This window comes from Mastigoproctus giganteus, chromosome 13 (genome assembly GCF_048544385.1).
Source record: "Mastigoproctus giganteus isolate SK-2022 chromosome 13, ASM4854438v1, whole genome shotgun sequence".
NCBI lineage: Eukaryota > Metazoa > Arthropoda > Arachnida > Uropygi > Thelyphonidae > Mastigoproctus > Mastigoproctus giganteus.
This window is the reverse complement of record NC_143587.1, coordinates 8,228,716-8,252,382: the sequence shown is the minus strand read 5'-3', so window position 1 is coordinate 8,252,382 and position 23,667 is coordinate 8,228,716. Positions and strand designations below refer to the sequence as shown.

At 37.9% G+C, this 23,667-nt stretch overlaps 1 protein-coding gene across 1 annotated transcript in view; it reads right to left on the bottom strand.

Annotated features, from left to right (window-relative positions):
- Set2 (SET domain containing 2) overlaps positions 1–23,667 on the bottom strand; it is a 434,699-nt gene that overhangs the window by 77,005 nt on the left and 334,027 nt on the right. Inside the window, exons 15-16 of the mRNA XM_090387799.1 lie at positions 10,079–10,362; positions 9,535–9,894 (exon numbers count right to left, since the gene is read on the bottom strand). Of these exons, the coding sequence (XP_090243925.1) occupies positions 9,535–9,894; positions 10,079–10,362 (644 nt within the window). The remainder of the gene's footprint in view (positions 1–9,534; positions 9,895–10,078; positions 10,363–23,667) is intronic.

Sequence of the window (23,667 nt, the reverse complement as noted above, 5' to 3'; positions counted from 1 at the left end):
ATTTTTGTTGTTAAATTCGTTTCTTGTAAACATATGGCAGCAGGATTGTAACGGTGAATTAGTTCATAGATATCATCAATATTGCTGTGAAAACCTCTGCAATTCCATTGTATGATTTGTTTCATTATTTGGTTTTATGAGTGGAAGAGGAGTCTGCCTGCTTTTTGTGAGTGGCTTGTTTATATCTGTCGGATTTTGATTTTTCTTTTCTTGAAAAATTTGGGGACCTTCTTCCATATCATCACCTGCATGTATTTCAAGCAGATCTTCTGAGTTTGTGGTATCATCTGTGTCCATGCTTGATAGGTGAGATTGTTTCACCTCAACTGGATCTGATTTTTTGCAAATTCTCCACTGCTTGACAATGGGAAAGTCTCTGGGATGGAACTGTCAGTGGTGTTTTGCTGTATTGGTCTACTACCTTTGGTGGAGATGGATGCTGGATGATGGACTCGGTCCAGCATCCATCTCCACCAAGAGCCCAGTCTGAGATCGATGTGTCTGGATGGATGGACACTTCTGTCTGACATGCTACTGACTGGTGACTGTAAGTGCATTTTCTTGCCTCTTGGTAGGAAACTATTTTCAATTTTATTTTTTTTTTTGTATTTTCTCCCCCCAACTTCCAGAGGTCACAGTCTTTGGAGTATGCTGGATGGTTGCTCTTACAATTAGGACAATGTGGAGTTGGTGCCTCATTCTGTTTGTGTATGAGTTTTACCCACAGTTTGCACATGTTGCATCTCCATGGCATGCTGTCTGGGAATGGCTAAATTTCTGGCATTTAAAACATTTAGGGGGTTCAGGATATATGGCAGTAAAGTTAAATTCAAAACCAGTTTAAATATCCTGCCTTGACTGAAGCTGGTAGGTTTGGAGAACTGAAAGTTAAAATTATACTCCGTAACTTCCATCTTTTCGGATCATGATCCATTTTGCCTGAGTGACTTTTTGATCTTTAAGTTCCTGGACTATTTCATCTTCAGGAACGTTCAATAAATTACATCCAGTGATTACTCCCTTTGAAGAATTGAAGGTGGTATGTGGTGAGATTTGAACTGGGATTCCACTCAAGGATGCGAGATGTAATAATAGTTCAGAGTGTCAAGGGTTGATGGTCTCTATTAATAAATCTCCAGATTGGAGGCATTTCACCATTTCTGGTGAACATGCGGCATGTTCGCGGCATCTCTGAATGACGAAAGAGGAGAGCTTGCCCACAGGCTATGTTGACAGAGAATGTATTATCAGGTGTAAGATGTAGATCTTACAAATTAAAATAGAAATATTTGTTTTGCTAAAATAAATCCAGGAAGGGCAATGGAAAGTGAGAATTAGCATTAATGCCTGAGTATTAATTTAAAGATAGTAAATATTACGATTGGATATTTAATTTTAATGTAAATAAGGTTAAAGTGTGAAGAAACACTGGATTCAGTAATAGACAGCTATAGCCGTATATGTTAAATAGGAGCTAAGGTAAACAAGTAATTTAAATAATACAAGAGAACAAACAGAGACAGCACAATGACTAGAGAAGGGGGTGCCATTTGAGAACGGGCGAGAAAGGGTTGCTGAGGGCAAGAACAATAGGACCGTAAAATGGGATTACAAAGCCACCGTTAGGAAGTAAACAGGAAAGTAGTGGACGCCCAGTTTTCGCATCAAAAAGAAACAGCGCCAGGGTGGCTGATATATTGACAAATTGGCCATATTTAGCAGAGAAAATGTGAAAACAAAAATGAGTGTTTTGGAGGTTACTGGCAAACATGAAAGGGCCATGCTGCCGTGTGGGAAAAAAAAAATAGATAAGGAATTTCTAGAGAAGGGTTGGTTTGTGTGCTAGGGAGACAGCTGGGGTGAGTTGGTTTAGCAAATAGGAAGGAATGAAAAATTAAGCAGCGTATGAGGATTGGTTGGAGTCCTTGGGAGAGGCGTTCCAAACTTCAGGGACTGAAGGCATTGTTTATAACACTGCAGTAAAGTTAATAGAGATTATAATTATCTTCTTTATTTCTTCCCAGGAATCCATATACAACTGCTTGAAAAGATCCCCAAACTGCTAGTTCAGTATACTGTCACTCTGTTCCAAATATATCATCATTGAGGAGTTTATTTCATCTTTATATATCATCTTTCAGGAAGCCCAACGAAAAATTTTTTTTTCTTCAGTTTTGCATCTGTTAAATTGAGAAATATTTCCTTTAGGTAGCTGAAATGATTTTTTATCCAGAACCTTAATAAAATTCATTAATCCAACATGCAAAATTATATACAATGGTGGAAAAACCTTTCCCCCCTCCGACAATATATCTTGGTGGTGGTGAGGCTTGGATGTCTCAACGATCTGCTAAGCACCTTGGGGTTTTTCCACATTTGAATTGTTTATGCAAATGTGCAACAATACTGTAATAACTTGGGCAGTCTTCTCCATAAACTGCAATTATTTCTTTGTGGACTGATTTGAGTATTTTCCTTTGCAGAAAGAGGAACTGAATCACTGATCTGTATTTCACTTTATCCATTTTGACACCACCCTTCACTTCATTCAACGCATCAAAGAAAAAAAAATAATAATACAGTGTCAGATCAAAACCAAAATTTGTGTAGTTGCAAGAGATTTCAAGGTATCAAACAACAACAACAAAAAAAAAAAAAAAAAAAAACAGCTTTCCATCATAACTACATCTGGATGAATACAACTCTTTTTTTTTTTTTTTGAACCCCTTTGTATATCTGCCAAGTTTTAGAAATAAGAAATTAATTGCACTGATCATTATGGATTTAAAGGCACTACAGCTGATAAGGCTATAATGCACCAGTGGAGGTGAATTGTTCAATCAACTGAAAAATGGTTGAGAAAGATCTCGAACAAGAATCACATCATCATCATCATCAGCCATTTTCAATCCACTGCAGGATGAAGGCCTCTCCAGCAACTTTCCAGTTCCTTCTGTTTTGAGCACTGGCCATCCATTTACTGCTCAAAAACTCATGAATTTCATCTATCCATCTCCGCCTTTGTCTTCCAGGTTTTCTTCTAGCTCCTCTTGGGTACCATTCTGTTATTTTCTTAGTCCATCTGTCATCATGTCTTCTAGCTATGTGTCCTGCCCAAGACCATTTTAGTTCTTTAGTTTTGATAAGAATGTCCTTTACTTGAGTTTGCTGCCTAATCCATGTGTTTCTCTTCTTATCTAACAGTCTGATTCCCAATATAATTCGTTCCATTCTTCGCTGTGTAGTTCTTAGCTTCTCTTCCATTCTTTTGGTGAGTGCCCAAGTTTCACTTCCATAAGTCATGGTGGGGAGTATACATTGATTCATTATTTTACGTTTCAGACAAACTGGGATATTGCTCTTCAGTATGTGACTATATTTCCTGAATGCTATCCATCCAAAATTTATTCTTCTCTTGACTTCCAGCCATTTATCATTATTACAGCTAATAACTTGTCCCAGATAAGTATATGACTCCACCTTTTTGATTACTGCTCCTTCAATCATTATTTCCCTTTCCGTGGCATACTTGTTCATCATTACTTTTGTTTTAGCCATATTCATCTTTAGTCCAAAATCCTTACTAACTGTGCATAACTGATTAAGATTTTCCTCTAATTCTTTGGGATCGTGGCTTATGACCACAATGTCATCTGCAAATCGTAAATGGTTTAGGTACTCTCCGTTCACATTGACTCCTTTCTGCGACCAGTCTAATCTTCTGAAAGCTTCCTCAAGGGCAGCAGTAAACAGCTTCGGAGATATTGTGTCTCCTTGTCGAACTCCTTTCTCGATTTTAAATTTGCTACTGTCTTTGTCTAGTCTAATAAAGGATGTAGCACTCTCATATATTTTCTTCAAAATCATAATATATGGAGTATCTATGCCTTGTCTTTCCAGTGCCCCAAACATTGCCTTATGCTGTATGGAGTCAAATGCCTTTTCATAATCCACAAATGCCAGGCATAGTGGTGTTTTATATTCATTTGCTTTCTCCATTAGCTGTGATATTACATGAAGGTGATCCATAGATGAGAATCCTGTCCTAAAGCCAGCTTGCTCTTTCGGTTGATTCTCATCAAGTATTCTTTCTAATCTGTTAGTAATGACCCTTGTGAACAACTTGTAGATATGGGATAACAAGCTAATTGGTCTATAATTTCCAATTTCTGATTTATCTCCTTTCTTATGCAGCAAAACTATGATTGCATTATTCCACTGCTTAGGCATCACACCTTTTCTAATGCACTTTGTGAAGAGCCTTGCCAGTTTTTGTGTTATGTCTCTTCCTCCCAATTTTAACAACTCTACAGTAACTTCATCTTCCCCCGGGGCTTTCCGATTCTTCATTTTCTTCAATGCATGTTCTACCTCATCAGGAAGAATATCGGGTATGTCGTATGTGTTGCTACTTTGCAATCCATCTTCCCCACTGCTGGTATCATTCCCTCCCCACTGCTGGTATCATTCCCTCGCTCCTTGTATAATTCTCTATAGTAGTCTTCCGCTATTTGAATTATGCCTTCTCTGCTGTTTATAAGTACACCATCGCTATTCTTCAGTTTCAGTATCATTTGTTTTTCTGTATTACTGCTCATGGCTGCTGATTTAAATCCTTTGTTTTCCCTTAATGCTTGTTCTACTTTTCTTGTGTTAAATCTTCTTATGTCCTCTCTGAGTCTCTTTCTAATGGCTTTGCATAACTCAGTATACTCAATTTTCTCCCTGTCAGTGTTTTTCTTGCTCTTCATTTGTCGTCTTTGGTTCATCATGATAAGTGTTTCTTGACTAATTTTTTCTTCTTTGGATTTCTGTTTCCCTATAGGTTTCTTGGGCTTTATCACTTTCAGAAAGTTGTAATATTCCTCGCCGATATCTTGGTCCTGAGCAGTCTGCAGAAGCTCAAACTTGTTCTTCAGTTCCAGTACATACTGCTTTTTCTCCTCCTCTGTTATTTCAAAGACCTTTGTATTATTTACTCGAGTCAGTTTTTTCCTTTCCTTTCCTACATCTATATCAAGTGTACATCTTACCATTCTGTGATCACTTCCAACATTTACCTTATTCAGGACGGTAACATCATTCACAATATATCTTCTGTTAGTGAGAATGAAGTCGATTTCATTAGTTGTTAATCCATTTGGACTCTTCCATGTCCACTTTCTGTTCACCCTTTTCTTGAAAAAAGTGTTCATTACTGACATTCCTTGAGATTCTGCAAATTCCACAAGTCTTTCACCTCTTTTATTTCTTTCACCAATTCCAAAATTTCCTATAGTTCCTCTTTCCGCGCTGTTTTGCCTTTTTCCAACCTTAGCATTGAAGTCGCCCATAATAATAGTGTAGTGGGTTTTCTGCTCATCTAGAAGACTCTCAATTTCAGTGTACATTTCTTCAACCTCTTCATCATCATGGCTCGATGTTGGTGCATAAATCATTATAATCTTTAGCTTGTACCTCTTAGAAATCTTGAGTATTAGTCTTGACACCCTTGGTGATGTACTTTTGAATTCCAAAATGTTGTTTTTAAAATCTTTATGGACCAGAAACCCAACTCCACCTTCACTCCTTTCGCTGTTTCCATTGGTGTACAGCAGATTTCCACTTGATAAACTTATAAGTGATTCATTTCTTCTTCTTGTTTCAGCCAAACCGATGATATTCCAATTCACATTTTCTAATTCCTTTTCCAGCTCTAATATCCTGTCTTCACCGATGAGTGATCGTACGTTATAACAGGCCAAGTTCAATTTCCGTGCAAGAATCGCATACGTAACATAAATTCACTTATCAGCAAAGGATGAGATACCTAATTATCAAATTTATAGACAAGGTTTAACAGTCTATGTGAAAATTGTTTTCACCATGAATTGCATTCTTGTTTGCCATCTTAGAAACAAAATGAAAGATGGGAAAATAAAACAGACTGAAGACCAGAAATCAATAAAAGTGTGACATTTTATTTCAATACAGCCACTACGCATCTAAATAATATAATAATATTAAGCTATTCTTTTTCTTTCTTTTTTGTCTGGGAATGCTGTGTTCACTCCACTGATAGCAACAAAGCTTGGGCTTATGCACACATATCAAAATACATTGAAATTATTAATTTATTTTTTTAACTGAATACCACCATCAAAAGATGTGAATCTGCTATATATTAACTGTGGTGGAAGTACCCCCAGTTGTGACAACTGACAGGTACCATTTTTTTTTTTTATTATTTTCTGGACAACTGAGTTTTTCAAATTCTTCAACAATACTAATATTTCATCTTTTCTTAATGGATTGCAATACTTTCTGTATGTGACTTTCTATTTTTTAATCAAAAATTAAATATTAAAAAAAAAAAAAAAAAAAAAAAAAAAAAATGGAGCTAATTTATTCACAGTGCACTAAATTTGAAATATGTATCTTGTTTGTTATGGAATGGTACATATCTTTAGTGAACACTCAGAGTTCTCCTCTTTATTTATATGTAAACAATACGTCATTCAGAACAACTCATGTGAGAGGAAAAGCAAGTGGCTTTGATCTGTAAATAAATACTAATGTGTAATTTGAAACTTGGTAGCACTGCAAGTGTAAGATGCCTCACCACTTGTTCATTTTCCCTTATAGTTGCAACAGTGGAACCTGAGAGGTTCTCATGTTCAGTTACTCTGCAGAAATAAAAATAATAATAATAAAAAATAAATTGATAATAATAAAAAAAGACAGGATAGATTGCAATAAGAGTGTTGTTGTTATTTGTTTTTTTTTTTTTTTTTTTACGAGCATTAGCAACTAAGGCCATATTGCTCCGGGACATGCTGTGGTCATTCCCTGAATGACCTTTCCGCATCCTCCGTATTTGGTGGTGACGGGCTCGAACCCCGGTCTAATCAAGAAGCGTGTGCTACGCACTGCTGCTCCTTCCCACCTGGCTACGGAGGCGCCTAATAAGAGTGTGCCTATAAAGATAGGTACACTCTTATTCTCAAGAGACATACATTCAAGAAAGGAAGAAAAAAATTTCAGATTTTTAATTACTGATAAAAAATTGAAATTTTTAATGTGGGATCATTATTTTGGAGAGGTACCGCACAGGCGCAGAGCTACCACCAAATTAAAAATTGATATACTGCCATGGAAAATTACTGATTTCTTGTCAGGTGGTCTCAATTAATAAACTAAGCCGTCAAGTGACATGTGGAAGGAAAATTACCAAATGAACAAAAAACAAAATTTGTGCACATTTAAACAGGCTCATGAACCCACTGCTGAAATTCTGAAAAGAAACCAGTAAGTCTAGAAACAGTCTGTAATGGTGCTGTCTCGGAGTTCGTAAAATTAGCAGTTTTATATTGACTCGTGAATTACACTGTTCTTCCAAACTGGCTTTTGTAATTCTCTTCCCCCCTTCTCTCTCCCTCCCAAACCCATGAACACATGCTGCAATCAGTCAGCTACCTTTTACTGCCTAACTTCAAACTCACAAAACCAACTTTTCTTCTTCCTCTTTTATTCTTTCAACTTCTTTTTTCTGGAACAACCACCCTTCATGCGTATTTCATGAAAATTACAATCTACAGAAATTCAAGTATGATGTCGAGAAACATCTCAACCTTCAATCCATGCATGGTGCTGGGTACTACAGATTCTAATACCTTTTGTGCTTACGGTTTTCATAAAAAAAAAAAAAAAAAAAAAATTCAAAGGTCAGCACAAGCCCAAGTCTTGTCATTGTCAATGGAGTAAATACAGCATCTCCATATAGAAATGCTTGAGATGCTGTGTTTTTTGTTACATAGAAATACTGAAAAACAAAATGCATAGTGACTTATCATATTATAAAAAAATCATTTCTGTACATTATTTCAAAGTTACCTTATAATAAAATAATATCTTAAAACAGCTTTGTTTGTAATTTTATTGAAGTGCCAATATAATTAACCCACAGCTGCCCTTAAATATTTCTTCTAAAAGAAAAACATGTTCCAGAAAATTATGGCACTTAAAAAAAAAAAAAAAAAAAAAACACACACAAACAAAACTATTCTGGAAAATGTTACACTTACAAAAACTGACAGTGAGGAGTTAAATATGCAAAACCTGTTGTACCTACATGAGTGGTAGAGGCTGACAGTTTGGGGAAATTCAAAGGTCAGCTGGATAGTTAGTTACTTATGGGAGGAGGGAAACGCATAGGTTACGTATTTACTTTTCTTTTATTATTTATTTATTTTATTTTATTTATTATTATTTTACTCTTTTTTTTTTTTGGCTGGTGCAGCATAAGTTTTAGGTTTCCTTGCACCATATGGCCATTACTAGTACTAATACTATATAATGCTTTCCTTGTACTGTAGGTTACTTTTCTCTCATTGTAGAATACATTGTACAGCACAACTTTATTTATTTATTGGTGTGACTATAATATGGCCAATGAAATCAGGAAAATTCCAACATCTGGTAGGGTCAGATCTTAGGTTACTGGATTTCACAAGTTAACCATTACAACTTTATCATTTACTATCAGAGACCATTCATCCAATTGGGATTATACTTGATATTAAGAATATCAGTCTATACAATGGTACTAGATTTGTCTATATGAATACTAATACTGGAAGTCAACAGGAGGCTTGTGACAAATTACATTAGCTCTATACCAAAAGCCAAAGCCAAACACATACTCATTAGAAATTTACTCAAACATATAGGAAAGGTAATGCATATTTTGCAAAACATCAGCTATTTTAATAATTGTGCAAGCAGTCCATATCAATATATACAAAAGAACTATGAACGAAGCAGGACTTAGTTGCATCAAGAACTACATGGGGCAAAATGACAGAGGAGTTGGAACTAAATGAGTGGGTATCATCAGTGCAAATACAAAAAACCAACTACAGACATCTAGTGATGGAAATGAAGCAATGAGAATCCTCACTGGGTAGATGCCCACTCTCTAACTAACCCACATACTAGTGTGGGCATTTATTCACAGACACATTAAAGGCACGTCAGAAAATTACACTGATGAAATGCTATTAACATTTTTGGTCCAAGAAGACAAGGAGCTGCTTCATTTCAACTGCATAGTCAGAGAGTGATCTGATGAGGCAGATGGATGGCTAGCTACTTGTTGTTGTTTGGTTTTTAGGAGCATTAGCAACAAAGGCCATATTGCTCTGGGGATATGCGGTGGTCATTCCCTGACCTTTCCGTTTCCTCCATATTTGGTGGTCACGGGTTCGAACCCCAGTCTAATCAAGAAGCATGTGCTACGCACTGCTGCTCCTGCCCACCTGGCTAGCTACTTAAAGCCCTGATTTTTCCCCATCAGATTTATTTCTATGGGAATTTCTTTTTATTCAAATATGAAAATATTTGTCAGTGTTAACCAAAGGTAAACAATAATATATTTATTTATTTTATAACATATTGTAAACTTGTATAATCAAAAATATAATACTTTTACATTTGGCCAAAATTACCTTCCCTACAGCAACATCCAAATTAATTTTTACTTCTTAAAATACTTACTGGTTGATCTGCTACGGTGACTGAAGCAGGAGTACTTGTAGGCTGAATATAATACATAGGCTGGCCCTGAGGATTGAGGTATTGAGGCTGTCCAGGAATAAATGGGGGTGGCATGTTAGTCTGAGGTAATGGAATAGGAGCAGGAGGTGGGAGATTGGTCTGAGGAGGGATTGGAGGTGGAACAGAAGTTTGAGGTGGAGGTGCAGGAACAGGAGGAGGAATTGTAATATGAGGTTGTGGTGGTGGAATAGGAGGTGGAAGAGATATCTGAGGTGGCCCAATAACAGTGGGAAGAGGAACTCCTGGAGGTGGCAATGGCCCAGGTGGTGGTGGTGGTGTTATGAAAGGTGGTGGTGGCATCTATATATTAAAAAATAATAATAATAAATAAATAAAATAATAAGAAGATATCACATTACAGTATAAACACACATTTACCAAACCTTATAGTTAACTGGTATACAATATTGTAAATCTTTATGAACACAAGCTTGCATTGTAATTCTATGAAATACATTTATCATAAAATTAAATAAATGCTTGCCTGCCCAGCAGCTGGAGGAGGAGGAGGAGGAAAAATGATTCCCGGCTGTGGATAAATTAATGGTCCTTGCTCAGGAAACTGCAACCCAGAATTTGGCACAGGTAACGGTGGTGGTGGGCCTGACATTGCAGAAGCAAGAGGAGGTGGCATGCGTTGTGGTTCTATAAATGTTGGAGTTGGTAAAAGTGGCGCCCTTACAGGTGGAGCAACAGAGGAACTTGTGTCATTTGGTAAAGGAATTGTATGAGGAGATGGAGCCACATTTTCTCTTGTCATCTGTTGTTCTGAAATATAAAGTAATGAATATAATTAAATAAAAATATCAATTATTTAACTACAATGTCAAGTCTGTTATGCAACTTTGATCCCAATGTTCCTCAGTATCTGGTTTTCTAACATATTTTACTGATATAAAGATAACCTCTATTTACAATGCTATGGTGTTTGAGAAAGTACTGCTTGCCAAATGAGACAGTCCCAACCTCTCTGTGCATGACCAAATCAGCTGTTCCTATTATAACAGGAACAGCTGATTTGGTCATTTCTTCTCCATTTCAGATAATTATCTGAAATGGAGAAGTAAGTTCAACACTAGGTTCATTGTGTTAATTCCTTTAGCCATTGAGCTGTAAAAATTACTGCAATAAGTTAAAGCTGACAATTCAGGAAATTCCAAGCAGAGATGGATTAGTACCTTTGGAAGAAGTGAAACACTTTTTTTTTTTTTTTTTTTCTGGCATGACCATACTTGAATTTATTTAAAGATAAGAAATGAAACTTTTGGGAATTAAAATTTTTTATTCATTTAACTTCCTGTAAATACTTTATACTCTTATGTATAATGTTAAGACTTTTCTTCTGTTTTGAGATGTCTTCCAAAAAAATCCCCCCATGTCAACAAGAATTAAACTTTAACTTCTATTTTAACACTGGGATTCGGTTACATTTTTACCCCAAATATAAAAATCCTGGATTGTTAGTCTTATAACATCACAATAAATCTGGTCCAAAAAATAACTTGTATACAGTGGCTCAAAAAACACTGCATCACTTACAAAATTCATCAAATTTCTGTGAAATCTGGTAATATATCATTTTTTTTTTTTTTTTTTATGAGAACCCCAAACACAAGAGGTATTAGAACCTATAGTAATTAGTACCGTGCTTGGGTGGAGGTTGAGAAGACGAAAGAAGATATTTGTTGATACTGGACTTGAACTTCTGTAGATTGTAATTTTCAGGAAATACGTATGAAGGAAGGTTGTTCCAGAAAACGGCAGCTGAATGAATAAATGAGGAAGATGAAAAGTTGGTTCTGTGGGTTTGAAGTTGGACAGTAAATGGATGTTGGCTGGTGGTGGCACGTGTTCGGACTGTTTTGAAAGAGAGAGCGGGAATTATAGAAGCCAATTCAGAAGAACAGTGCCCATGGAAGTATCTGTAGAAGAGGCATGCAGCAGAAACAGTGCGTCTATGAGAAAGCGAGTGGAGAGACTCTGTTAGAGATGAATCATTAATTAACCTAACTGCCCTCTTCTGAATGGAATCAAGAAGCCTGAGAGAGGTTTTGGGGGCACCACCCCAGATGTGGGAACAATATTCCATGGCGGGGCGGATTTGCGATTTATACAGAGTGAGCAGCTGTTTGGAAGAAAAGTAACGCCGAGAGCGAAAGAGAAAACCAAGTTTTTTAGATGCAGAGGAAGCAATATTTGTAATGTGCTTGTGCCAAGAGAGATTAGAAGTCAGGGTAATCCCCAAAAGAGATATATCATTTTGCCTAGAAATCGGAGTGTCACTAAAGAAAAACATAGGAGCATAAGAATCCTTTTTGCGAGATATAAGACAAGACTGAGTTTTAGAAGGGTTGAAATCAACTAAGTTGTCTTTGCCCCACTGGAGAATTACCTGAAGATCGGCATTTAAGGAATTGGTAGCAGATTTTCGAGAACTTGAAGCTGATTGAGCTGGACAAGGTTTCTCAAAATGGAACGTTGAATGCAATGTGCTATCATCAGCAAAACTATGGATAGGATTTCCAGTCAATGGAAGAAGGTCATTGATATTCAAGAGGAAAAGAGTGGGGGAAAGAACTGAACCTTGGGGGACACCGGCATTAGTGGAGAAGTTAAAGACAGAGAGCCACCTGCCATCACCCTCAGCGAGCGATCAGAGAGAAAACTGGATAACCGATTACTAAAAACAGTTGGCAAACCATAAGATGGAAGCTTGTTTAGAAGACCTTTATGCCAAACACGATCAAAAGCCTTTGAGATGTCAAGAGCAACTACTTGTGTTTCACCGAACCTTTCCATTGAATTAGTCCATAAATGGGTAACATAAGCCAGAATATCACCAGTGGATCGACACTGACGGAATCCATACTGGCGATCGTTGATCAGACGGAAGGTTTCTAGGTAGTTTAAGAGTTGGCGGTTAATTGATTTCTCCATTACTTTAGAAAGAGTAGAAGTAATTGCAATGGGACGATAATTGGATGGGAGGGATTTGTCACCCTTTTTAGGAACTGGCTGGATATGAGCAAATTTCCAAGCAGAAGGAAAAACACCTTTGGAATAAGAAAGTGAAAAAAGGCGGCAAAGAATAGGAGTAAGTTCAGGAGCACAGGTTTTGAGAACAAGTGGAAAAATACCATCAGGACCTGGAGCTTTCTTAGCATCAAGATTCATCAAAATCCTTCTGATATCCTTTTGACGGAAGACCACAGGAGGCATTGAATGGAGCATGTTAGGAATGGTGGGAGGCATTTTACCAAGATCATTAATACATGAGCTGGAAGAAAAATGGGATGCTAGCAGGTCAGCTTTATCCTTGGCTGAAGTGACAACAGAACCATCTGGTTTGGACAGAGGTGGGAGCAGAGATGGGCAAAAGTTGCAGCAAAGATGGGCAAATAGCTTTGGCAAGAGACCAGAATGCTCGGCTACCATTAGGGCAAGAAGCAAGTTTTCTACTCTTAGCCTGTTCAAACTCTAGTTTGGACTGATTAATAACTGATCATGTTTTGTAAGTGAAGTAGTTTCACTGGATACGCGAGTCCAGTATTCTGCACTATTGCAATGCTTAAGTTTTCGCAATTAACACCATGTAGGAAAAAAGTGTTGCTGCTATATTGAATGTAGGAAATTCTACACATGAAAAAGCTAAAAGGATTCAGTGTAATCAGTCAACAGTGGCACATTTATTATGAAAAATTATCATAAACTGGCAGTTTAAACCAGTGGTTTTTCAAACTTTTTTTAATAGCGGCACCCCTAAGTCATTTATTTTTTTTTTTGGGGCACCCCTAGTCAATTTTCTGCCTGTTAGATCCGATTCGTGCGTGCGCTCGCTCTCTCTCTCTCTCTGTATGTGTGTGTGTGTGTGTGTGTGGGTGTAAAATATTAAAAAATATATATAGAGGTACTAAGTAAACATCAATTATAGATTACCACAAATTAAAAAGATACTGTACACCTTTTTATAATGAAATACACATATAATTTAAAAAAACAAAAAAAAAAAAAAAAAAAAACAATAAGTTTAAGTAACTTAAACCCAAATTACATGGCACCCATCAAATGTTGTTGGGGCACCCCGGTTTAAAACCACTGGTCTAAACAGAAAAAAGGAAGTGGACTTCAATGAATATCTTCTGCAGCACAGGGCAGATTCCTGGTCCATTTGTGTGTCCAAAACAAGTTCCTCATTGACAGATCTCAAAACAGCATGGGGGAGGATACAGGAGTAAAGGTAAGTACGTAGCTACTTGCTTTATTTTTTTTACTTTTCTCATTGGGATTAGTAACAAGTTGCCCAAGAAATAAGCCACTTTTGATGCAAAAAATGAAATCCCAGCATCTGAAGTGGGCAAAATATAATGCTAATCTGTCTGAGGATCAGTGGAAATGTTATTTTCTCATATCAGAATTCACACCAACAAGCATATAAAGAAATTCCAAAGAAACTGCACTGTTCAAGTTTGTAGACAAATTGCTGAAGTGCTTGAAAGATAAGAAAAAAGCTTAGCACTTCTGCTGCAGACTTTTCCGACAAGCCTTTTTGGGCTTTCTTTTCACAGTATGACTGAATTAATCAGCCAACCCGGTGAGGTTTTCTTGACAAAATATCTGGTTTTCCTTCAGTCAAATTGGAAGAAAAGATTCTAAAAAGTAGGGTGGTTCTTCCTCAAGTTGGATTAAAAATCAGAAGCTATATATTTGCATAAGGAAGCAGCGAATGTGTTAACATGCAAAACAATTACAGTGGATTCTGGTTATTTGGGCCACCGGTTAATCGGGGCAGCCATTTATTTGGGGCAAATTTTAAAAAAACAGAACACAATCGAGAAAATAGCCACACTTTGCTTAATTGGGACAACATGCCATTTAATAAGGGCAGGAGACCGCAGCACTGGAGATTACCCTATGATTATCTCCGACCATACCACGTGGTTCAATCGGATTTCTGGAGGTCACAACCATAAAACAACAAAAAACAATCAGCACTCACCTGATTATTGGGCTTTTCTGTTAGTGCAATCTATCATAAATGGATAGTAAACTCGATCTTAGTGAATTTGTGATAATACCGACAGCTGGAATTCTGTGGATTATTATGGTGAAATGTGTTTACACTTCCATGGAACATTCAATCATATAAAAAAATTAATTTTCAGAATCTTCTCTTCAGTCATATTTTTAAAGCTTCATAACTTGCACATATCGTGTTACTTGCAATTTGTGAGTGGGCCGTGTTGTTTGTTATTGACTGCTATCTTTTTACTGTTTTATATTTTAACCCCCACCCACAAATGTCAGTGAACAGAAATGTCAACTAGTTAGTATGTACATATTACGGTATGTATTAATTATTCAGATTTTCACGTATCATTTAATTTTTTAATTGGTAAGGTAATAAAGGGTATATTTGTGTTTAATATATCTTTACTTTTATAGCCTGTGGATAATATTCCTCCTATTTTTGCTAATTAGAATCACTGTTTAACTGAATAAAAATTCAATTTACAAAGGAGGATCAAAGGGCGACACAGGTAATTATAGCCCTGTTAGTTTAATTTCTGTTCCTGGAAAATTAATGGAGGCACTGGTTAAAGAAGCACTGCAGGATCATCTACACAAGACTTCAGTTATAGCTCAGACACAGCATGGTTTTGTTAAGGGGAAGTCTTGCCTGACCAATTTGATTGGATACTATGATGCAGTCACAAAAGAACTGGATGCAGGGAATAACTTTGATATTATATACTTGGATCTTAGAAAGGCTTTTGATACTGTTGCACATGGAAGACTGCTGCACAAATTGGAGCAGTGTGGCATTGGAGGCAAATTGCTGCTATGGATAAAGGGGTGGTTGAGGGGGAGAAAACAGAGAGTGGTAATCAATGGACACTGCTCATCAGGGACTAATGTTATTAGTGGAGTCCCTCAGGGTTCAGTATTGGGTCCATTATTGTTTTCTGTATTTATAAATGATATTGATAATGGTATATCAAGCTTAATGTCCAAGTTTGCAGACGATACAAAGGTTTGCAGGGTTGTCAAGGACACTACTGACACTATGCTACTGCAACAGGATCTGAAAAGGTTGAGCAGATGGGCTGAGAGGTGGCAAATGAAGTTTAACATTGACAAATGTAAAGTACTACATATGGGAAACAGCAACCCCAGAGCAACGTATCAACTCTGTGGTACTACACTGACAGTGGTAGAGAATGAAAGGGACCTGGGGGTGGTTGTGCAGGCAGATATGAAGTTTTCTGAGCAGTGCAGACGGGCTGCAAGAGTAGCTCATGGTGTATTGTCAATGATATATAGGAGTTTTCTAGCAGGGATAAGGAGGTGATTATTCCCTTGTATAAGGCAATGGTCAGATCGCACCTAGAGTACTGTATACAGGTCTGGAGGCCTCATTTCAAGAAGGATGCAGAGATGCTGGAATGAGTACAGAGAAGGGCAACAAGATTAGTGAATGGAACAAAGGGGTGCTCTTACGAAGAAAGGCTTACGTTTTGCAAATTACAGTGTCTGGAGACTAGGCACCAGCGAGGTGATCTGATAGAGGTGTATAAAACCCTGAATGGTTTGAGCATGCTCAATGCTGATGGGATTCTTCCTCTTGCTCAGAATAATCACCCGAGAGGGCATAAATTCAAATTGAGGAAAGACAGATGTAGGATAGACGTGAGGAAATTTGCCTTTAGCCAGCGGGTGGTTGGTTGCTGGAATAGACTTCCATCCCTTGTCGTGGAAGTTGATAGCCTAAATAAGTTGAAGGCTCAGCTGGACAGGTATTTCGAACGAACAGAGGGGTGAAGTGGAAGTGGTTATTTTTTATTTATTTTATTTTGGCTGATGCTGCATAAGCTTGCTTTCTTGCATCAAATTCCTCTACTAATGCTAATGCTAATGTGATCACAATGACCGGCGCTTATTACACATCGTATAGTGAACAGTACTTTACTATGGTGAGCCCATCGTAACTTGATTTGATTGTACAGTGAACCAATTGTAAACCAGAGGTCCATTGTATTTTTAACTATTTACGTGAAACTTCGGATAATTGGGGCAGCCGCTTAATCGGGCCAAAATGCACTAGTGCTGATGTGTGCCAAGCAACTGGAATTGACTGTATTATGTAACAATCCAGCTTTTAAACTGGAATTTGCAGAAATTAAGCCTTTCTTGGTAAGAGAAACTCTTTGTTCTCCCTCATCAATCTCGTTGCCCTTCTCCGTACTCGCTCCAGCAGCTCTACATCCTAAAATGAGGCCTGACCATTGCCTTATACAAGGGGATAATTATCTCCATATCCCTGCTAGCAAAGTTCCTGTATCACTGATAAGATACACATGCTGCTCTGGCAGCATGTCTGCACTGTTCGGAAAACTTCATATCTGACTGCACAATTAACCACAGGTCTTTTTCATTCTCCACTACCTGAGCAGTACTTTGCATTTGTCAACGTTAAACTTCAGTTGCCACCTCCTCAGCCCACCTGCAAAACTTTTCTAGATCCTTTTTTTTTTTATGAAAACCCCAAACACAAAAGGTATCAAAACCTATAGTACTTAGTAGCGTACATGGGTTGAAAGAGAAGTATGGGGTGGGGGGATGCCGGAAACTTTGCTCTAGAGACTAAAAATGGGTTTCACCACTTCAAGCCTCCAATGAGCAAAGTGGTGGTATTGCACTGGTTGATGAGAGTCATCTACCACCTTATCTTTGCTGTCTCTTTTAGTGTTTACAGAACATTGGTCGTTACCACCACTTGGTCTCTGCTGCCCTGGTGCAATACACCACTTGCACCACCAGGTTGGTGCGGCCTTAATCAGAACATGGTGCTTTCATTTTGACGTAGAGAATGCAGAATTTGAATACAATGAGTACAGTGTATGAAAAGAACTGACACAATGGGGAGTGAAGTTCTGCTTTTGGTTAAGAAGCACACAGATTGTATAACATTACACCAAAGAGATGTGAGTTGTAATATTGAGTCGGTCTGGTGAAACAAAAATGAGAGTAGATGTATGCTATATAGGCCAAATGATTGTAAGGATTATAAAGAACAACTGTTGCAGCAGTGTACTGTCATTAACAACCATGCTAATTTTCATATCATCTGCAAACTTGGACGACAAGCTTGATCTTCCTTCAACAATATCACTGATAAATATAGAAAACAACAATGGGTCCAACACTGAATCCTGGGGGTCTCCACTAATAACATTAGTGCTTGGAAAGCAGTGTCCACTGATTACCACTCTCTGTCTTTTCTCACTTGATCCAAATCACTTAATCTCTTTATCCAAAGCAGCAACTTGCCCTTAAAAGCATACTGCTTCATTTGGTACAGTAGTCTTCCATGTGCAACAGTATCAAAAGTGTTCCTGAAATTAGCATTAGTAGAGGCATATGATGCTAGAAAGTAAGCTTATACAGGGGGAGGAAAAAAAAAAAAAACCCCTGCCCATTTCACCCATCCATTTATTTAAGCTTCCACGACTAACGAAAGTTTGTTCCAACAATTAATCAATCACCTGCTGGCTAAAAGCAAATTTCTGCACATTTATTCTGCAACTGTCTTACCTCAAATTTTAATTTAAGCAAGTACTCTAAGCAAGAGGAAGAATATGATCAGTATTGAGCCTACTCAAACCATTCAAGGTCTTATACACCTCAATCAGATCACCTTGCAGGTGCCTGGTTCCCAGATGCTGCAATTTGCAGAAATTAAGCCTTTCTTGGTAAGAGAAACTCTTTGTTCTCCCTCACCAATCTCATCCTTTTCTGCACTCATTTGAACTCTACATCCATCCTAAAATGAGTCCTCCAGACCTGTATGCCATATTCAAGATGTGGCCTGACCACTTCATCTATCCATTTGTATAAGGGATAATCATCTCCTTATCCCTGCTAGCAAAATTCTTGCATACTATTGACAAGACTCCATGAACTGCTCAGAAAATTTCATATCTGACTGCAAAATTAACCCAGGTATTTTTTATTCTACACTACCCAGTGCAGAATTGCCCGGTTGGTACATTACTCCGGGGGTTACTGCTATCCATATGCAGTTTTTTGCATTTATCAATGTTCAGTTGCAACCTCTCAGCCATATCCCCAACTTTTCTAGATTCCTTTGCAGTAGCATAGTGTAATTAACGACCCTGCCAACCTTTGCATCATCTACAAACTTGGATATTAAGCTGATAAAACATCAATATCATTGATAAATATAGAAAACAACAATGATATAAAATTAGCATTAGCATTAGCAGAGGCATTTGATGCAAGAAAGCAAGCTTATGCAGCATCAGCCAAAAAAAAAAAAAAAAAAAAAAAAAAACCCACTTCCACTTCACCCCTCTGATCGTTCAAAATACCTGTCCAGCTGAGCCTTAAACTTATTTAGGCTATCAACCTCCACCACAAGGGATGGCAGTCTGTTCCATCAACCAACCACCCGCTGGCTAAAGGCAAATTTCCGCACGTCTATCCTACATCTGACTTTCCTCAATTTGAATTTATGCCCTCTCAGGTGATTTTTCTGAGCTAGAGGAAGAATCCCATCAGCATTGAGCATGCTTAAACCATTCAAGGCTTTATACACCTCTATCATATCACCTCGCTGGTGCCTAGTCTCCAGACACTGTAATTTGCAAAACTTAAGCCTTTCTTCGTAAGAGCACCCCTTTGTTCCATTCACTAATCTTGTTGCCCTTCTCTGTACTCGTTCCAGCAGCTCTACATCCTTCTTGAAATGAGGCCTCCAGACCTGTATACAGTACTCTAGGTGTGGCCTGACCATTGCCTTATACAATGGAATAATCACCTCCTTATCCCTGCTGGAAAAATTCCTGTATATCATTGACAATACTCCATGAGCTACTCTTGCAGCCCGTCTGCACTGCTCAGAGAACTTCATATCTGCCTGCACAATCACCCCCAAGTCCCTTTCATTCTCTACCACTGTCAGTGTAGTACCACAGAGTTGATACGTTGCTCTGGGGTTGCTGTTTCCCATGTGTAGTACTTTACATTTGTCAATGTTAAACTTCATTTGCTACCTCTCAGCCCATCTGCTCAACCTTTCCAGATCCTGTTGCAGCAGCATAGTGTCAGTAGTGTCCTTGACAACCCTGCCAACCTTTGTATTATCTGCAAACTTGGACATTAAGCTTGATATACCATCATCAATATCATTTATAAATACAGAAAACAATAATGGACCCAACACTGAGCCCTGAGGGACTCCACTAATAACATTAGTCCACGATGAGCAGTGTCCATTGATTACCACTCTCTGTCTTCTCCCCCTCAACCACCTTTATCCATAGCAGCAATTTGCCTCCAATGTCACACTGCTCCAATTTGTGTAGCAGTCTTCCATGTGCAACAGTATCAAAAGCCTTTCTAAGATCCAAGTATATAATATCAAAGTTATTCCCTGCATCCAGTTCTTTTGTGACTGCATCATAGTATTCAATCAAGTTGGTCAGGCAAGACTTCCCCTTAACAAAACCATGCTGTGTCTGAGCTATAACTGAAGTCTTGTCTAAATGATCCTGCAGTGCTTCTTTAACCAGTGCCTCCATTAATTTTCCTGGAACAGAAGTTAAGCTCACAGGTCTATAATTACTTGTGTCAGCCTTTGATCCTCCTTTGTGAATTGGGGTCACATTTGCACATTTCCAGTCTATGGGTACCTCCCCTGAGTCCAAGGAAGCTCTCATAATTATGGCTAAGGGTTTGCTTACTTCCTTTGCTGCCTCCTTTAATATAACTGGATAGATCCCATCCACCCCGGGTGCCTTTCTTGTGTTTATCTTCAACAGTTTCTCCTCCACTTTACTCCCAGTTATTTCAAGATTCTGTAGCTTACTGCTAGAGTTGAATACACCTCTAGCATTCCCCTTGCTGAATAATTTATTATTATTTTTTTTATTTTATTTTAAAAAGAAATTATTTTTTTGCATCCAATTATTTTTCCTTTGTGACCACATTGTAGTATCTAATCAAACAAAATCCATGCTATGTCTGAACTATAACTATAGTGTTGTCTAGATGATCTTGCAATGCTTCTTTAACCAGCGACTCCATTATTTTCCCCAGAAAAGAAGTTAAACTAACAGGTCTGTAATTACTCGTGTCACCCTTTGATCCCCCATTTTGAATTGGGCATACATTTACGTATCTCCAGTCAGGGGGAATTCTCTCTCCTGAATCCAAAGATGCCCTCATAATTATGGCTAAGGGTTTACTTCGTTTGCTGTCTCCTTTAATATAACTGGATAGATCCCATCCACCCAAGCTGCCTTTCTTATATTTAACTTCAGCAATTTCTTCTCCACTTTTCTCTCAATTATTACAAAATCATTTAATTTTATGTTAAGAGAGAGCTAAATAAACCTCTGGCCTCCACTTCTCTACAGAATTCCTCATGTGTGAACACACACACACAAAACACTCATTTTACATCTACATTCATAGTTTTGTCTTCTTAAAGAACAGAATCCAAAAGAACATTATAGTTTAATTACTAGAAAAAGAAGAATTTAGTTGTTTATCGAACTCCTAGCAATGCAGAAAAATATTATCAGGGATTATATTGCTAGGGACCTAGGGTGTCAAGAAATTAGGTGCCAACTCAGCGTTCTGATGGGCATCTATGTGAGCTTGAGGTGCAGGGTAAATGCCCTCGATAAAATTAATATGAGAAGCCCATCAAGCCCTCAGCTGCCCAGCTCAACAGCACAGCTCACTCCTGTACATCAGGCAACGTAGAGGCAGAATGCGCTGGTCCCACAGGAACTAGTTATTGTTGGTGACTCTATTGTCAGGGAGACGGGGAATATACCAAGAAGGATAGGTGGAACAGGGCCAGGGTGTCTGCCAGGGGTAAAAGTTGATGACGTAGAGCAGATATCTTCTTTTACGGGCACAAAGGGTGATACTGTTAACAGGAGAGATTGTTTCTATAGGGATGGCATACATTGAGAGAGAGAGAGAGAGAGAGAGAGAGAGAGAGAGAGAGAGAGAGAGAGAGAGAGAGAGAGAGAGAGCAAGAGCAAGAATATTTGTTGAAAGGTTAACAGTGGATCCTAACAAGGAAGTGTTAGGGGTTGGAAAACTGCTAGCTTGGGGGGAATATGCAGACTAAAAGGTTAACAGTGGCTACAGGCAGAGAAAGTGATTCTTGCACTGCTTCTATTAGAATGAGCAGCAGCATGGAAAGCAAGGCAATGGAGATTTCCATACTACTGGGGGTCATAGTGGAACAAATAAATACATGGGCTGTGTTAGGGTAACTAAAGTAGAAACAGGTGCATGTACACCAATGCTAGGAGTATAGTTACTCATTTTGATGAGCTTGAAGTGCTAGTCAAGGTATCAAAGGCAGATATTGTAGGGATATCAGACAAGTGGTGTCATACAGACAAACAGTGCACAATTGGAACTTGGGGAGTACAATGTGTACAGAAAGAATAAACAGGACAGGAAGGGAGGAGGGGTTATGCTGTTAGTTAAGACACAAAATCTAACGAAGTGGATCCAATTGATATTGGTGGACAGTGCAATTTTTTAGTCTGTCTAATGTGACATAAGCACTGGGAAAGAAAAAAATTAGAGTAGGTGTGTATTATAGACCTAATGAACCTGAGGAGTATAATGAGCAGTTGTGCAGAGAAATAGAATGGGCCAGTAAATCAGAATGTCTTATAATGGGAGATGAGATTTTAACTTTCCTGATATTCACTGGACCTTGTGGGATGGTCACTCTCACACTAGCAACACTTTTCTTAAGTGTTGCTGTAGATAAAGAATTTGCTTAATTCTTAAGCAAATTCTTTATCTACAGCAACATGCATGCAACATGTTGCTGTAGAAACATGAATTCATGCATTAAGAATTTGCAGATAAAGGAACCACTGGGTGACAGTGAACCCAATGTCACTGATGTGGGAATTACTTAAAGATAACTACCATCAAGGCTAAAGGGAAGGGCTTTCTTAAAGGTGACTACAGGGGTCTCAGACAGTTTTTAAATTCTGCACAGTAGGATCAACTGATGATAAATTCCAACATTGAATTCTAAACGTTTTCATTCCAACTAAGAAATACTGTTCAGGGTTTAGGCCTAAATGGATGTCAGATGAATTAATGAGGCTCATGGCAGAGATGAAAAATGTATGGGATGCATATAAAGTATCAGGCGACACAGAAGCCTATGGCAGATATAAGCTAGTCTGTAATCAAGTCACAAAGGAGGTTAGGCAGGCGAAGTCAGATTACAAAAGGATGCAAAGAAAAACACCAGGTGTATAAGTCTTTGAATGGGTTGAGCAAGCTGAATGCTGATGGGATTCTTCCTCTTGCTCAGACTAAGAACTTGAGGGGTATAGATTCAAATTGAGGAAAGACAGTTGTAGAATCGATGTGTGAAAATTTACCTTTAGTCAGTGGGTAGTTGATGGGTGGAACAGACTTCCATCCTTTGTTGTGGAAGCTTAAATTTAAGGCTGAGCTGGACAGGCATTTGGAACGAATGGAGGGGTGAAATGGAAGGTTTTTTTTGGCTGATGCTGCATAAGCTTGCTTTCTTGCATCATGTGTCTCTACTAATGCTAATTAAAAATATCAAAAAAACAGCTAGTGAAGTGGAAATTATTATCTTTTGCTTGAATCTGCAGTGTATCTTTTAAATTTGCATAACTTGCTTTATTTAAATATACTTTTTTTTTATTTTAAAGAAAAAGTGTCCTGCTATTTATTAATAAATATACAATATAGAAAATTCATATAAAAAATATTTTTATTCATAATAAAAAAATAATTCTGACATCACATATTTAGACCTCCATTAAAGCATTTCATACTTGTCCAGTTGAAAGACTGCTGGATAAACTGGAGCAGTGTAGCAGTAGGAACAAGTTACTGTTGTAGATAAAGGGATGACTGAGGACCAGAACAGATGATGGTTATTAATGGGCACTGCTCTCCTTGGACTAACGTTATTAGTGGCATCCCTCAGGGTTCAGTGCTGAGTTTTTACTGTTTCAATATATG